The sequence below is a fragment of the Pan paniscus genome, chromosome 6, assembly GCF_029289425.2.
Source record: "Pan paniscus chromosome 6, NHGRI_mPanPan1-v2.0_pri, whole genome shotgun sequence".
In the NCBI taxonomy this organism is placed as follows: Eukaryota; Metazoa; Chordata; class Mammalia; order Primates; family Hominidae; genus Pan; species Pan paniscus.
This window is the reverse complement of record NC_073255.2, coordinates 175,712,573-175,729,640: the sequence shown is the minus strand read 5'-3', so window position 1 is coordinate 175,729,640 and position 17,068 is coordinate 175,712,573. Positions and strand designations below refer to the sequence as shown.

Genomic DNA, 17,068 nt, shown 5'->3' with positions numbered 1-17,068 from the left:
GTCAGGGTCTCTGCATTTTTCCTCATGAGACATGACAGGTGTGTGTGGTCTCGAGGGTCATGACTGTGTGCTGAACCACAGCCTGGTGGTGACGAGCAGCCTGTCCTCTGTTTTGATTTTGGTAGGAGTGGAGGACAGAAATGAAAAAGGGGACGAAAACGGCAGAAGAGGTAGGGAGGAGTGGGGTGGAGTGGACCGGGAAAGAGGAGCAGAGAATGTGGAAGGGGGAGAAGGAGGAGAACACGCTGGGTCTTTTCCTCTCTGTGGTCGGGGTTGCTGGGAGCCTCTGCTCACTTTGACAGTGCCACATCCCTCTGAGCAGGTGGGAGCGAGGATCCTGATGGCAGGTACACGTCAGTGATCAACACCCTACCTGTGGGAATGGCTTTGGAGAATGAGGCCAGGACAGCCTTTGCTCCCCACACGCCAAAGGGAAACATTCGTTATTCCACATGACAAGTAATAATTGAGCACCTAGTATGTGTGAGGTGCTTCTGGAAGCTTCTAGGGATATACAGATGGGTAAGACACGGCCCTCCTGTGAGCAGCTCAGGGCCTAGAGGGTGGTACTGAGCCACAGAGTTATAGCGGTTACTGTGGAATTCTCCAAGAGTGGCTATTTGGGTTAATCAGAGATGGGTTTGGAAGAATGTGAAATTGGAGATTCCCACAAAAGGAAAAGTAGAATGTTGTCATCTGGGGATGAAGAGAAAGTGTCTTCTGGGGGAGGAGACTGTCATCATGGCTGGAGATTAGGCATTGTGATGGGAGGAGCAGGTAATTATACTTGGAACAACATCATGAACTTGAATCTCAAGATTAGAGCAGTCCAGGGAGGAGGGAAAAGTTTCTCATGCTCATGATACTTTTCTTCCTTCTTACAAAATTATTACAAAGTAGGTACAAAATTGTTACAAAGTGGTCAGTTGTAAGCAGCTTATTTAAAGAGTCACTGAAAGCTTCTTTAGGAGTCCTCATAGCTGGATTTAACTTTCATATGTGGTGTACACTTAATGACATTTGGTGCCTGTATTAGGTATCCATGTATTTTTAACAGCTCTTTGGAGTAAAATTCAGCCATTGTTAAGTACACTTGAACAGTTTTTGTAAATGTCCAGAGTTGTGTGTAAGTGTCCATGCTGTTAAATTGTGTCTTTTAGCAGAGATAAGTGCCATTTTTGTTCCCGGTGATACCTTTGACCCAGAGGAAGTATCGGCTTATTTCTCACCTTTGCTTAGGTTGGACCTTGCTGTCCTTTTCATGGTTATCCGTTAGTGAGAGAGTGTGGCGAGGGGGTTGAGGTGACTCCGCGTACCCCTGAAAGGATTCTTCCTGTGTGCTCTGTGATGATGAAGCGGAGCCACTCTGGGTGCTGGGGATCTGCGATGGCGGAGGAAGCACTTGCCTGCACGCACCCTGGGAGGCATGAGCCGCGCTTCCACCCAGGGCCTTTCTGACCCTGTGCTGCCTCTGGAAGTCTCTGTCACCTCTCTTCTCTTAGCTCTGGGAAACATTCATTTAGGAAAAGATCTGTAAGGTATTTGTTTGCTGATGATCCCTTTTCCCAAAGACTGGTGTCCTCATATCCTAATGTTGCAGTTTTATAGCTTTCTCAGATTCCCTGGAGAAAGTGGAGGTCATGGTGGTGGCTGTGGGGACTTTGCAGAGTGGCATTTAGACCGATGATGTCTTTAGCTGTGTGGGGCTGCTTACAGTGTGTTCTTCCTGCTTTCCTATTTAGGGATTTTCTGTTTCTGACTTCCCATTCTGCCTCTGTTTCCCCCGAGTTTAGCTCTTGCCTCCCTCCCTCCCTCCCTTCCTCCCTTCCTTCCTTCCTTCCTTCTTCTCCCTCCTCTCCCTCCCTCCTCCTTTTCTGTCCCCTCCTCCTTCCTGTCTCCCTCCTCCCTCCTGTCTCCCTCCTCCCTCATTTCTCCCTCCCTCTTCATTTCCTTCCTTAAATAAGGCATCTTTCCTTCTTTCCACTCTTCCCCCTTTCCTTCCTACTCATTTTATCTTTCCCTTTCAGATCTATAGCATAGTCCAACCCACTTGGAGCCTATGTGGGCCATGCGGAGTTGGCTGCTGGTGTGACTCAGCAAGGTGGTTGGGGGCTGTGGATTTGTTCCAGTGGTCTCATAAACTAATAAAGGAGCCTCCACCCACCTTTAAAAAAATTCAGATCACTGATTCCTAGAAAAAAACAATCAAATATAACTTAAACATTTGTGTTTTAAAGAATGAAGAATACAGAGTGATTCTGTCTCCACTTTAAAAAATTAAAATCAGGAAATGGAAAACAATGATAATATCAAGTGTATTCTAATTCTGCATTATGGGAAGTTGATGGAAGAGGAGAGAAAAAATAGGAAAAAGAAGAACATGCTTACTAAATACTGAGAGACAGGCTTACTTATTAGTATAGATTTTTAAATGGAACTTTTAAAATATGAAAACAGTCAAACAGAACTAGGCTTTGGTTATGAGAAATATTTTATTTCCTACATAAAATTTTAATATGTGGGAATTGTGGAGTTCGTTTTTCCCCATGATTAGTGGTAAAAACTCTTCACCTTTGCCTTGAAACATTGGGGTAGGAGACCTCATTTTACAGAGGAAGATGTCATCTGGTTTTGTTGAGTAACATCTTAAGGCCTTTAAAAATGTTACTTCTGGCTGGGTGCGGTGGCTCACGTCTGTAATCCCAGCACTTTGGGAGGCCGAGGCAGGTGGATCACAAGGTCAGGAGATCAAGACCATCCTGGCTAACACGGTGAAACCCCATCTCTACTAAAAGTACAAAAAATTAGCTGGGCGTGGTGGCAGGCACCTGTAGTCCCAGCTACTCAGGAGGCTGAGGCGGGAGAATGGTGTGAACCCGGGAGGTGGAGCTTACAGTGAGCCGAGATTGCGCCACTGCACTCCAGCCTGGGTGACAGAGCGGGTCTCAAAAAGAAAAGAAAAGAAAAGAAAAATGTTCCTTCTGAGAGCTTTTAAAGCCTCATGTTTTGTTGTCAGGGACATAGCCAAGAGACAGCCTGGAATTTGTCCAGGTGAAAATGAGAACTGGAAGCTCCTTGTCCCCTGGCTGGGTCATCACTGCTGATTCCTGATCTAACCTATCTGGGGCAAAGAGGGTTTTCTTAGTGTGTTGAGCTGATGCTATGCAGAGTTGACCTGGTGTCTTCAAGGTCCCCACTGCTGTTCTTCTCCAGGTAGTTAGCAGCAACTAGATCCTTAACCCCTGTTCTGTCTTGGTCTGGCCTTTATTTTACAAAAAGACTTTTGGAACTGCTAACACATTTTGGCACAGTGCTGGGGTCCAGAAGTCTGGTGTGTTTGTTATTCATAATGACATGAAAATTCATTTGGTGGTTTGCTTTCATTTGCAGTGCTGGCCAGAAGAGCTGTGCAGGAGTACATCATTACAGCAATCAAAGAAGTACTAAGGATTCACTTCAACCGTGCAGTGGAACTGAAGGTGAGTCCTGGCGGCTCAGGAGTGTGATGTCTGGTGAGACTGGGGCTGATGTGAGAGCCCCAGGTTAGAGGCAGGTGATTACGGCCGTGGAATCATTCTATTTCGTCTCTTCCCTCCTGTCTGTTCCTGGTTAACTCCTGCTCATCCTCTGGATCTCCATTCCACCGTCACTGGATCGAGGAGGTCTTTCCTGATCCCACATGAGGTCAGGGTTAGTCCTTTAGGGGATGTGTTGGCGGAGTTGGAACAAAGGGCTCTCAGACCAGAGGCAGCAGTCTGGGGTGACAGCCTTCATGATTTTACTTCCCTTGATTCACATGAAAGGACTTGGATTCGTGTTTAAATTAGACGTTAGAGTGAGTACAGGTGCATCTTTCTGGACATTTGGTAGGATAGAGATGGAGATCCAAATCTTTTAGACTGGATCCCATGCCGGTGCCACTTCTCCTCAATGATCCCAGAAAGCCACAGTCCATCTAGAGCAGAGCCATCCGGAACCAGAACCGCGCCCCACGTGTGGCGATACAGCAGTGAAATGGGGCTCGTCCAAACGGAGATGGGCTGTGGGTGGAAAATACATACCAGACTTGAAAAATGCAGTGAAAAAAGGAGGGTAGAATATCTCATTAATAGTGTTTTGTATTGACTTCATGTTGAAATGATATTTTAGATATATTAAGTAAAATGTATTTAAAATTAATTTCACCTGTTCTTATGTTTTTTAATGTGGCCACTAGAAATTTTTAAATTGCATATTTATTTTGGACAGTGCTGCTCAATAGGATAAGTACTCTTGTCTATGTGTTTTAAATACAACAAACAGCTTGAATGCCCTATAACTCATTATTCAGTTCATATTTCTGACTGTTCTTTCTTGCTGCTCTTATAATTTTGTGTTGTTTTTGCAAAGGTTGGCAGAGAGTAAAAGCAGTAACTAAAATAAAATTTTGATTATCCGTGATGCACTACCCCTTCATTCAAAACTACCAGTTTTTTTAGTTTATAATTTTTTATTTTTCTATCTAACACAACTTCCTTTAAGTTTGAATTGTCTTTGTATTTCTTATTTCCCTAGGTTTATGAACTATTTACTGACTTCACTTTTCTGGTAACATCCGGTCCTTTCGTTTACACGGCAATATCCGTCATAAATGTGCTTATAAACAGTAAGCTTGTCCGTGACCAGACTCCTTTAATCCTGTCTGTGAAACCTTCTTTCCTTGTGCCAGAGTCCAGGTTCCAAGTTCAAACAGGTGAGACAGCTCAGCATAGTTGTTTTTATTTGTAAAAAGAATTTCATTTTTTTTATCTTTCTAAAATATTGGAAATCATTTTTAGAATTTATTATTATGATTATTTTTAGAGACAGGATCTCAGTCTGTTGCCCAGGCTGGAATGCAGTGGTGTGATTATAGCTCACTGTAGCCTCGAACCCTTGAGCTCGAACAATCCTCCTGCCTCAGCCTCCTGAGTAGTTAGGACTAAGAGTGTATACCACCATGCGTGGCTAATTTTTTTTTAAATTATTTTTTTAGGCCAGGTATGGTGGCTCACACCTGTAGTCCCACCAGGTGGGAGCTGAGGCAGAGGAGGTTGGGAGGCTGAGGCAGATGGATCACTTGAGTTCATGAGTTTGAGACCAGCCAGGGCAGCATGATGAAACCCTGTCTCTACAAAAAATAAAAAAAATTAGACCAAGTGCGATGGCTCATGCCTGTAATCTCAGCGCTTTGAGAGGCTGAGGCGAGCAGATCACTTGAGCTCTGGAGTTTGAGATGAGCCTGGGCAACATGGCGAAACCTCATCTCTACTAAAAATACAAAAATTAGCCAGATATGGTGGCATACGCCTGTAATCCCAGTGACTTGGGTGGCTGGGGCAGGAGAATCACTTGAACCCAGGAGGTGGAGACTGCAGTGACACGAGATCGTGCCACTGCACTCCAGCTTGGACAACAGAGTGAGACCCTATCTCAAAAAAAAAAAAAAAAAAAAAGAATTTAAGAAACATTATGTTTTGTAGAGATGGGGTCTTCCTAAGTTGCCCAGACTGGTCTTGAACTCCTGGTCTCAAGCGATCCTCCTGTCTTGGCCTCCCAAAGTGCTGGGATTACGGGTGTGAGGTACCACACCCGACCTTATTATTTAACTTTTAAAAGTGTTCATAATTATGGGAAATTTCAAGCATATACAAAAGTACGTAGAATAGTTTAACAGACCACCGTGTACTCATATGTCTTCAACCATTTTTCCGTTCCTAGCCAGTCTTGTTATAGCCACACCCCCATCTACTATCTACTTTCCCTCCTCTTGTACTATTTTAAAGTAAATCTCCGGCATCGTATCATCTCGCCCAAACATATTTCAGCCTATATAGCCTCTAAAAGATAAAGACTTTAAACATGTATATGAAGTTAACAGTGATTTCTTTTCTTTTCTTTTTTTTGGAGCTGGAGTCTTGCTCTGTTGCTCAGGCTAGAGTGCAATGGCGCGATCTCTGCTCACTGCAACCTTTGCCTCCCGGGCTCAAGCAATTCTCTTGCCTGAGCCTCCTGAGTGGCTGGGATTACAAGCACCCACCACCATGCCTGGCTAATTTTTGTATTTTTAGTAGAGATGGGGTTTCACCATGTTGGCCAGGCTGGTTTCGAACTCCTGATCTCAAATGATCTGCCCGCCTCAGCCTCCCAAAGTGCTGGAATTACAGGCGTGAGCCACTGTACCTGGTTGTTAACAGTAATTTCTAAATATCATATTTAACTTTTCATTGTGGACATGTTCAAACATTTACAAAAGTAGAGAGAGTACTAAGTCTACATATACCCATGGTTAAGCTTAAAAAAAATTTATCAGCATCACCAATTTTGTTTCATCTATCCCCCATGAACGTTTTTGTGGACACTAGAGTGTTTTCGAGCGATGCCAGATATCATGTCATTTCACCCATAAATATTCAAGAATTCATCTACAATGAATTTATATATGTTTGAAATGTTTCCATCCATTGTGTCTTTTGATACTCAAATTCTTATCTTAGATATTTTTCATTTTAAAATGATACCAGTCACCGTCACATTGCATGTCTTCATTTACTGCAAAGTTACTTTTTACATTTCCGTGAGAAAATACGTAGAAATGGTACATCACAGAACTTAATCCCATACTATGGATGAATTAGTTGATTTAGATACGATGTTTCTCTCTCTTGATTCCTTAATACTTCAGAAGCACAAACACCTCATTTATGGGACTTTGATTGCTTTTCTTTTCAGTACTTCAGTTTGTGCCTCCGAGTGTGGATACTGGCTTCTGCAACTTCACCCAGCGCATCGAGAAAGGCCTAATGACAGCTCTCTTTGAAGTGAGAAAACACCACCAGGGAACGTATAACCTCACGGTGCAGGTGAGAATATCACTGAATGCAGAGCAGAAAGCTTTAGCCCTTGAAGGGGAAATTGTTCCACATTGTTTAAGATGTGCTTAACTGTTATTCCCTCCAGTGGCGGAAACCCAGTTTACGTGAGTCGGGATTGATCTATTCCTGTGGCATAGGGTTGGCATAGCGTGAACGGGCTGAGCATCTTTGAGGGTTGCAGAGTAGCTGATACCCAGGGAGCTCAGATATGGTGAGCTGAAGAAACATGACCATATTCAGGAAATTCAAGAATTACCTAGAAAGGAATGGTATCAACCTAAATATCCAATGGGGGAATGCCTACCCATACTGTTGTTTCCATATAGCTACTAAGAACGGGTGTTGTACGTATCATATGGAAACTGCTGATGTTTTTATGTTTCTTTGATTTTTTTCCCTCTACATTCTTTCCTCTCTCTTTCCAAAATGGATGTTAAAATAGATTTTGGTGCTCCTGGATCCACTTTCCATGTTTCTTATTTTTTCGTTATATTTTCCATCTCTTTATTCTCTGTTTTTACAGATTTGCTGAATGTTGTCCTCCAAGTCATGAATTTAGTCCTTAGCTGTGTCCATTATGTTATGCAATCCCTCTACTGAATTTTTAAGCTTTTTGTTCATTGTTCTTTGCTCCATTTTCATTGTAGGCTTTCCTGCGATGATGCAGTGTCACCTTAAAAGTCTCTGAGGACGTTAATTAGAATTGTTAAAATGCGTCTTCTGTTTCCTAAGTCATTCCTGTTTTCTCTGCAGTCCTTGCTCTGCGTGTTGATCTTGGTGCTTTGCTTTCGTGCTGTTAGTTTCTGTAAATCTGGAGACTGTTGGTTTGTTGTTAGGAATGAAGAACCAAGTTGTTCATTTTAGTAGCTGGCACAGCTTTCCCCTTGAGCTGTGGGGATCTCTTTCTACGTCAGCTCCATCTCCTGATGGGAAAATTCGTCGGAGCGCTGGGTCCGGGGCAGAATATGTCAGCGTGGGCTTCTCTCTGGGTGCAGTGTGTAGTCAGAGACAAGCAGACAGGGAACACCCTCCTTCCAGCATCTAGATAAAGAGGTTCTTCCTAGGGGACGGGGCACTTTAGTGTGTGTCTCAGGGCAGAGCTAGCTGCGTTTTCATTCATTTTCTTTCCTTCTTCGGTGTGCACAGGAGTTATCTTAGCCTCTGCCCACCTTCTTGGTTAGGGCCCAGACCCACCATAGTCCTCTTAGGCAGGAGTTTGTTTTGCCTCAGGAGGCAGTCTTGTTCTGGGTGAGGGCCTGGCTGCTGCTAGCACCTCTGTTGGCCTGGGTGTGGCAGTTAGGAAGGACGGAGGAGGAAGGCAATGCACTCAGCTCTTTGGCACAGCCTTGTAATTAATTATACTGATTACCACTGCGTAGCCTGCTCTTGGTCTCATTCCTGCTGATCTCTGCCACAGAGCCCCTCCTGGTCCTCTTGGAGAGCGTGGCCCTTGGCTCTGCTGCAGCCCATGCTTGTGTATGTTTTGGATTCTGGCTTTCTCTGTTCGGGTTTATATCAATCCAATCCCATCCTTTCTTCATCCCCCAGAGGTTTGACGGAATCTCTAGTTTTCTTCCATTCTCAGTGCTGTTGTGGATTTATTCCCCTTTGTTCAGCTTATTGTTATTTCAGTGGCATTTGGGGTGGGAGGAGCTGTACATGTGCTCAGTTCATCACTTAATGTAAGAAACATTTTCCATAAACTGAGCAGTTAAACTCTTACAAAAGGGAACCAGGTTAGAAAGCCAGTTACTTTCCTTTAAAAACTTTACCTCCTTTAAAAAAATCGGTGAGAGGACCTGTGAGAGAGAAATCATGGTTAAGCTTTCAGCAGAATGTTTTATTATAGAAGCTTATTCTGACTTCATTCTTTCAGATCTTGAATATCACCATCAGTTCCTCAAGGGTGACTCCTCGGCGGGGCCCGGTGAATATCATCTTTACGGTTAAAAGCACACAGGGATTTTTGAATGGGTCGGAAGTGAGCGAGCTGCTCAGAAACTTGAGTGTGGTGGAGTTCAGTTTCTATCTGGGATACCCAGTGCTGCAGATCGCAGAGCGTGAGTACGGCCCTCTTGGACGTGCTGGGGAGGTGATGGCGGGCATTTTTGGTGGAAGACCTCTTCTTAAAATTTTTTTAGTTTTTTAAAAGACTTGATTTTTTAAAAATTATTTTTCCATAAGGCGTTGGGGTACAGGTGGTATTTGGTTGCACGAGTAAGTTATTTAGTGGTGATTTTTGAGATCCTGGTGCACCCATCACCCGAGCAGTATACACTGCTCCACATTTGTAGTCTTTTATCCCTCCCCCCGCCACTCTTCCCCCCAAGTCTCCGAAGTCCATTGTATCATTCTTATGCCTTTGTGTCCTCATAGCTTAGCTCCCACACATCAGTGAGAACATACGATGTTTGGTTTTCCATTCCTGAATTATTTCACTTAGAATAATAGTAAAAGACTTGATTTTTTTTAGTGAAGTTTTTGGATTCACAGCAGATATGATCGGAGAGTTCACAGCAGATATGATCGGAGAGTTCACAGATTTCCCATATACCTCCTGCTTCCGCACATTCATAACCTCCATTATCAGCATCCCCCAGCACAGTGGCCCATTTGTTACAGTGATCAACCTGCATTGGTTGATCCTGCATCATTGGTTGAACCTGCATCATCATCCATAGCCCATAGTTTACATTAAGGTTCACCCTGGGTGTCGTGCATTCTGTGGGTTTGAACAAACGTGTAATGACATGCAAATGGCGTGGATTCTCCATTTTAGTATCATACAGAGTATTTTCACCTGGACCACTTTTTTCAAATGAAATATCTGAGTGCCAGAATATAAATCTGATAAAACTGGATTCAGGCCAGATGGGTCTGCAGAGCCCTGCTCACCCACCGTGCCTGACTTTATTATTTGGAGAGTAAAGGGGTGCTATCAAAAAGTACACGAATTCTGGAAAAGGCATAATTTAGGGAGCACGAATCTGTGGTTGTCAGAGCTTAAGGGCCGCAGGAAAGTTTGACTACAAAAGGGTAGCAGAAGGCAGTGTTTTGGGGGTTGTGAAACTGTTCTATATCTTCATCGTGGTGATGATTATGTGAATATATACACGTTTATCAAAACCCATAAACTGTATACTGAAAAGAGTGACATTTACTGTGTAAATTTTAAAATAAAAACAATAAGTGAAAACATGAAACCTTTCTTCCTGACTGAAGCAACTAGCTTCACAGTGCAAATGGAGGCAGTGGGGGAAAGGGGAGACATTTATTTAAAAAAAAATTAGTAGGTTCCAGAGTTGAAATCAGGCCAAAAAATTCCAATTCTTTTTCAGAATGAAACAACCAAATGGCCTAATGATTCGTAGTGTATTTTAGTGTATTGTTAATTAAACTAAAAAGAATAACTTTACAGAAGTTATTCTATATGAAAGTAGATAGAGATAAAGCTGTTATTTACAAAGAGCCGCTTTCAGTTGTGCTCAGTGTGTGTATGGCTAAAATGAGGATGCCGGACGGCGGGGCACACTGGCTGGTCCTGGGCAGGTCAACGCATGTGGTCACTTTACCCTGAGACCTTGCTGGGAAAGCCAGGGCTCTGAGGGGCACGGTGTGAACATGCATTGCTGTGGAACAGTGACATTCAAAGGAGAACTTGCCGGTGACCTCTCTGTGAAGCAGTGTCCTGTGACATAGCTGGAGCGGCCCTTCTTTTCTTTTTATCTCTCTCTTTTTCCTTGAGACTAATGTGTTCAGAAATGGCTACTGTCCACGTCCTCACGCTAATCTGACATTTTGTTCTTTCACATTTAGAGCTAAATAGTAAAGACGATGTGTTGGGACTTTGTTGTAAACATGGCTTTGTTTTTACAGATATTTTTCTCCTTCCCTAATTCTTTCCCTTTTGTAGCCTTCCAGTATCCACAGCTCAACTTATCTCAGTTGCTGAAGTCCTCTTGGGTCAGAACAGGTATGTTTAACTTATGTAATATTTTGGGAACTGTAAGGAGAAGAAGTCTATGCAGGCGTATTGAGAATGATGCTGCCTTTCTTGTTTCCTAAATTTAGGGCAAAATGTACCTTACATTCTTGGCAAAGAATGAATGGAAAGGGATTCAAATTTGGCTGTGGGAATGTATCCCACTGAGTTATAGAACAAAAAGGACTGACTTTCTTTAAAATTCATACATCAAGTTCAGGGCAGAGTCTAACAGGAACTGACAATCTTCTGACCCAGAATAGGGTGAGGTTTAGAAGCAAGGATCTCTCTCTTGTTTTATTTTATTTTTCTAAAAGTGTTATTTGTTTAGTTTAATAAGGAGAAGCAGGGTGGCTTGGCACCTGGGAAGCTTTTTTTTTTTTTTTTTGTCTTAGGGGAGTGGGTCAGATATTTAGAGGTATGGCATTGCAGTTGAAGGCCTTTCTAACCTAGTGCACAAAAGTCTGAACAGTAGTTACGTACTCACCAGCTGTCCAATGTGCATGCAGCACAGGAACTGGCTGGGCACGAGGGAGCATGTGGGGTAGTGATAGTTGCCATTCACGGGGTTCCTGCACCTTGCAAGTTCTCCTTGCCGAACACACAGCATCCCACGTCAAGGTCCTATCGCTTTGCATGGTGCCATCCGCGGTCTTTTCCAGATAATTTCTATAGCAATTAAGTAACTTGCCCATGGTTGTATCTCAAAGAAAACTTAAACCAGTTCTGGTTGAAAAGCACATGCTCCTTCCTCCCAGACCACACTGGCAAGTGATTGTCTGTTGAGATCATCTTGTCTGAAGTAGATAACTAAAGACGGGCAGGCTTCCTTTTTTCAAGTTAGTTTGTGAGTCCAAGTCTCAAGGCAAGATAATGAACTCACACCAATTCCAGAAGTGTTGAGATAAGTGCAGACAAAATGTTTGATCTTGTGTAGGCGCCCTTCGCGCCAAAGCTCCTGCAGTGCTGAGTTCCTGGGACTTCTGGCCGCCAGTCTGGGTAACACTGAGAGCTTGGAGCTCTTGTGGGCTGCATTTCCTGGACTCTCCCCATTCATGATCACTTTTTCTCCTTTTGATGTTTTCTGTCTAGGAATTGGCATTTTATGGCAATCTTGCATTAATTTCAAATACATATGCGCGCGCGCGCGCACACACACACACACACACTCACTGTTTTTTTACTGCTGACTTGTTTTGGGTGCCATGTATGTTTTCATTTAAATGTAGTTCTCCTGGGTGTCGTGGAGAAGCAACTCCAGAATGAAGTGTTTCAAGCCGAGATGGAACGCAAGCTGGCCCAGCTGCTCAGCGAGGTTTCCACCAGAAGGCGGATGTGGAGAAGGGCCACTGTAGCTGCAGGGAACAGTGTGGTGCAGGTACTCCACATCAAAGGAGGAGGGGAAGGAGAGAGAGGGAGAGAGACAGCGCTTGTGTGTGAGTGCACACTCCATCTAAAACCCTGTATTTTTATGCAAATGAGAAGTGCCATGAGAAATTTCTGATTTCCACTGATCGCTATATTGGGTAGCCACTGAATCTGGCAGCTTTTCAGTTCAACTGGAGTCTAGACAAATATTTACCAAGCCCATAGTAAGTAGTAGTATAACCACAGACCTTGCGGAGCAGAGCAGAATTGTCTTACTGGGTTGCCATATCATCACAGGACCTCATTTATCAAATAGTAGTTTTTAATTAACAAAAATGTAGCCTGTTTGATAGAATGGTCAGTGTTATTGATAGCATCATAGCGATAAATCATTCAACTGGAAGAGACCATAGGAGAGCAGATAGAGGGAGACGTGCTGCCCTCTGCTTGAGCGTTTCATCTTCTCGGCTTCCATGGTATTATGGAGTCATCACTTTGGTTAACATTTTCAATTTCATTTTAAAATTTATTTTCTGAGCAAAATCGCCTCTCTCTAGAAATTACATAGCCAATTAGAGAAATTTTGAAAAGCACATGTAAAAAATGTGTAAAGAATAAAGTGAACATCACCTAAAATTCAACCAACCAAAGAAGATCACTGTAAACATTTCAGCATATTTCCTTCCATTCTTTTTTCTCCATGAATTCTCTATTAACCTTTGGATGACACTGCATACATCCTTTTGTAGCCTCTCTTCACTTGAGCTTTTTTCTTTCTTTCTTTTTTCTTGAGACAGAGTCTCTCTCTGTCGCCCAGGCTGGAGTGCAGTGGCATGATCTCAGCTCACTACAACATCCGCCTCCTGGGTGCAAGCGACTCTTTTGCCTCAGCCTCCTGAGTAGGTGGTACTACAGGTACCTGCCACCAGAGACACCTGGTTGTCTCATATTATCCTAAATCTTCTTTACTTGATAAACTGGCAGACAGGTTACAAAAGACAGATTTGTTTGAATTGAAATGTGACCCATTTAAAAATGCCCATACTCACAGAAAGTTGGAGGTTGGGGCTGTCATTAATTTCCATCTCCATATGAATTATGTGGATTTTTTTCTTTACCAACTGCTGACTTGTTGAACTATGAAAATGGGATATTTAGAGCTATGACATTTCAGAAACAGGAAACCAGGGTAGAACTCTGAAGCAGGGGGTGTGGGCTGGCAGGCAGGGTAGGGAGGTGGGTGGGTTAGAGGCATTAGAGAAAAAGACGCAAATGACATTGGCTGTGGGGGTGGGGGCAGGAGCCGGGAAGTGTTGCCTAGAACTGCATCATCGTCCTCTAGCCCTTTTACCAGTGTGTCCCTCTCATCATTACTCTTTGTCCCCCTCCCAGAAATGTAGTACTTAGGTTTCTAAAATAGTTCCTTTGCCAGATGCAGTAAGTTACAGAGAAATTTAAAAACTAATCACAATTGAGAGTAATCATTAAACGAATAAGTATCAACAAAGAATAAAAATTAGAATGAATTATAAAAGCTTTGCCTTATTCAACAATCCCTGGCTTCATAGAGCCCAAGGTCTAGGTGTGAGTTAACTTCTGCACGTGAAATAGTTATAGGACACCATGAAAGTATATAATACAGTGCTAAATTTGACATGCAAGCTCCCTTAGTAGGCATGCAGGTTTGTAAAAGTGGCACATCCAGGCTAATGTGCCATCTGATAGATTGCTTATAAGCCATGCTCTGCTTCTCTTCCCATTAGAGTGACCAAACATGAAGATGTAGACAAGGATTTGTGTACAGTGTTACGTGGCTGTTCATCAAAACTTAACTTGTAAAAGTGAAAATGTTGAAACAACCTAGATGTCCAACAATTGGGGAATGGGTAAATAAAATTATAGTAAATCTTTATGTGTTGGAATTTTATGCAGTCATTTAAAAAAAAATTAGTGACTGGTATAGAAAAATGCTCAAGTGGGCTGGGGTGCAGTGGCTCACCCCTCTAATCCCAGCACTTTGGGAGGCCGAGCGGGTGGATCACTTGAGGGCAGGAGTTCAAGACCAGCCTGGCCAACATGGTGAAACCTCATCTCTACTAAAAACACAAAAATTATCTGGGCATGGTGGTGTGTGCCTGTAATCCCACCTCTTTAGGAGGCTGAGGCATGAGAATCACTTGAACCTGGGAGGTGGAGGTTTCAGTGAGCTAAGATCACGCCAATGCACTCCAGCCTCGGGGACAGAGTGAGACTCTGTCTCAAAAAAAACAAAAACAAAAACAAAAACAAAAAACTCAAGAGAGGCTACAAAAGTATGTATGCCGTGTAATCCAAATGTTAATACAGAATTCATGGAGAAAGAATAGAAGGAAAATGCTAAAATGTTTATAGTGATTTTCTTTGGTTGGTTGAATTTTAGGTGATTTTCATTTTATTCTTTTTTTTTTTTTTTTTTTTTTTTTTGAGACGGAGTCTCGCTCTGTCGCCCAGGCTGGAGTGCAGTGGCGCGATCTCGGCTCACTGCAAGCTCCGCCTCCCGGGTTCACGCCATTCTCCTGCCTCAGCCTCCCGAGTAGCTGGGACTACAGGCGCCCGCTACCACGCCCGGCTAATTTTTTGTATTTTTAGTAGAGACGGGGTTTCACCGTGTTAGCCAGGATGGTCTCGATCTCCTGACCTCGTGATCCGCCCGCCTCGGCCTCCCAAAGTGCTGGGATTACAGGCGTGAGCCACCGCGCCCGGCCTCATTTTATTCTTTATATATATTTTTTGCATGTGTTTTTCAACTTTAATTGGCTGTGTAATTTCTAGAGAGATGTGATTTTGCTCAGAAAATAAATTTTGAAATTGAAAATGTTAACCAAAGTGATGATGACTCCCATGGTTATAAGGGTTCCAGATAGGAATCTCATAGATGGTAGTCTAGAAAGGATACTAGGATTAGATTTTCTTGGCTTACTTTCTGCCTGGACATCTTAGTCCATTGATGTTGCCATAAAGGAATACTTGAGGCTGGGTTTGTAAAGAAAAGAGGTTTATTTGGCTCATGGTTCTTCAGGCTGTACAAAAAGCATGGTGCTGGTGTCATGGCAAGGGCCGCAGGCTGCTTCCCCTCTTGCTGGAAGGCGAAGGGAAGCCAGTGTAGAAATCACGTGGCAAGAGAGGAAGCTAGAGAGAGGGAAGGGAGGTGCCAGGCCCTTTCTAACACCAGCTCTCTCAGGAACTAGTAGAGCAAGAACTCATTACCTCGAGGACAGCACCAAGCCATTCATGAGGGATCTGCTCCATGACTCAGATACCTCCCATTAGGCCCCCCTACCACCATCGGGGATCACATTTCAACCGGAGAGTTGGAGGGGGTCCAACATCCAAACTGTAGCACTAGACAGACTTGTAGAATCTTTAATCAAGGTGGGTATCACTGGATTTTGGGGACTGTGATTTCTAGAAGAAGAAACTATACTTTTTAAATTTATTAGAACTTTTAAAATGGAATAAGTAGGTACATGGGTAGAGAGACAGATGGATATAATCTACTTCCTTTTTAGTAGCCCTTGCATAGCATTCCATTCTAAAAGCTAATAAAAAATTAATCACCACTGTACCGTTGTCAGGGAGGGAGTAGGTGGTTGGGGAACAGAAGTGGTCAGGAGACTGGCTTTGAAACGGCAACCAGAGGGCAGGACAATGAGTCCTTCTCAGGACGAAGCATAAAGAACAGATTGTTGAGGGAAGAGGGTTTGGACGTGTGTTGTTAAGGATCTTTAGACACGATCTGGAAGAAGGAGTTCACAGTGAAATCATGAAATTGCTGATCTGCCAGAAGTTTCCCGTGGTGAAGGAGGGGTCCAGCAGCTGTGTCCAGAGCACAGGGCGGTGTTACAAACCCATACGTGTGGACAGAGAAGTAGCAGCTGCATGTTGCCAATGGCAAATGTAGAGACCAGCAATTTAAATGGCACATGTAAAATAAGGAGCTCGGAGCCCTCGCTGATCCTTTTCTCAGGACAGAAGCTCAGAGTTTTGCCGGAGTCTAAAGGGGTAATAACATTGTTGCATATTATTAGAGAAATAGAGTGAAATGAAAAGGTACGATATGTCAAGTGTGCTAGATTTTGAAATAAGGGCATAAAAAACTGCCTTTTAACACCAGAGAGAGAGAAGTTTTGGGATGAATCAAAGTATTATTTGACCCACAAGATTATGAATTTATGAGGTTTATTGTCCATAGACCTGTGGTGGGTGGGGGTGATTTTGTCCTCCAGGGTGGATCTGGCAGTGTCTGGGGATGTTTTTGGTTGTAACTTGGGTGGTGCAGGATGGGGGTACCTGGTGGGTAGAGGGCAGGGATACTACTAACCATCTACAGTGCACCCCATGTCAAGGGATTGTCAGTAGAGCTGAGGTTGAGAAGCCCTGCCCTAGAAGAATGAGGAGGAAATACCAATAGGCTGAAGAAAGGATTGGGTAGAACCATTAATAGTTTCAGAGAACCAGGGATGTACCTAATCCTACAGTTAATGTTGGGAGGATGATGCTCTCTTATGACGTGGTCAGCACATCAGAGATTGTGGGGATGATTTTAGACCACCTGGACTCGCCAGCCCTGGTTCTGTGCAGCCTCCCTGCCCCTTTGCCCCAGAAAAGATGTAGAGCGAGATGAAGCAACCTGTTACTCCACACAAAGGAACTCCCCACTGTCCCTCTTCCCATCAACAGAGAGCACCATGGTGATTCTGGGCCCCTGAATGGCTTACGGAGCTTATTATGAGGATTGGAATAAATCCTGAGTGACACAGTCAGGATTCAGCAACCTGAGAGAGGG

At 43.5% G+C, this 17,068-nt stretch overlaps 1 protein-coding gene across 8 annotated transcripts in view; it reads left to right on the top strand.

Moving 5' to 3' along the window:
* Window positions 1-17,068, top strand: part of KIAA1549 (KIAA1549 ortholog) — a 150,464-nt gene that overhangs the window by 65,595 nt on the left and 67,801 nt on the right. For all 8 annotated transcript variants that reach the window (XR_008626066.2, XR_010112656.1, XR_010112655.1 and 5 more), the window contains 6 exons: window positions 3,391-3,479; window positions 4,555-4,732; window positions 6,751-6,881; window positions 8,770-8,953; window positions 10,807-10,866; window positions 12,105-12,253. Coding sequence is in view for 5 of the 8 variants with exons in the window: in XM_024929527.5 (XP_024785295.3) it covers window positions 3,391-3,479; window positions 4,555-4,732; window positions 6,751-6,881; window positions 8,770-8,953; window positions 10,807-10,866; window positions 12,105-12,253 (791 nt within the window). In the remaining 3 variants the exon portion in view is untranslated. The remainder of the gene's footprint in view (window positions 1-3,390; window positions 3,480-4,554; window positions 4,733-6,750; window positions 6,882-8,769; window positions 8,954-10,806; window positions 10,867-12,104; window positions 12,254-17,068) is intronic.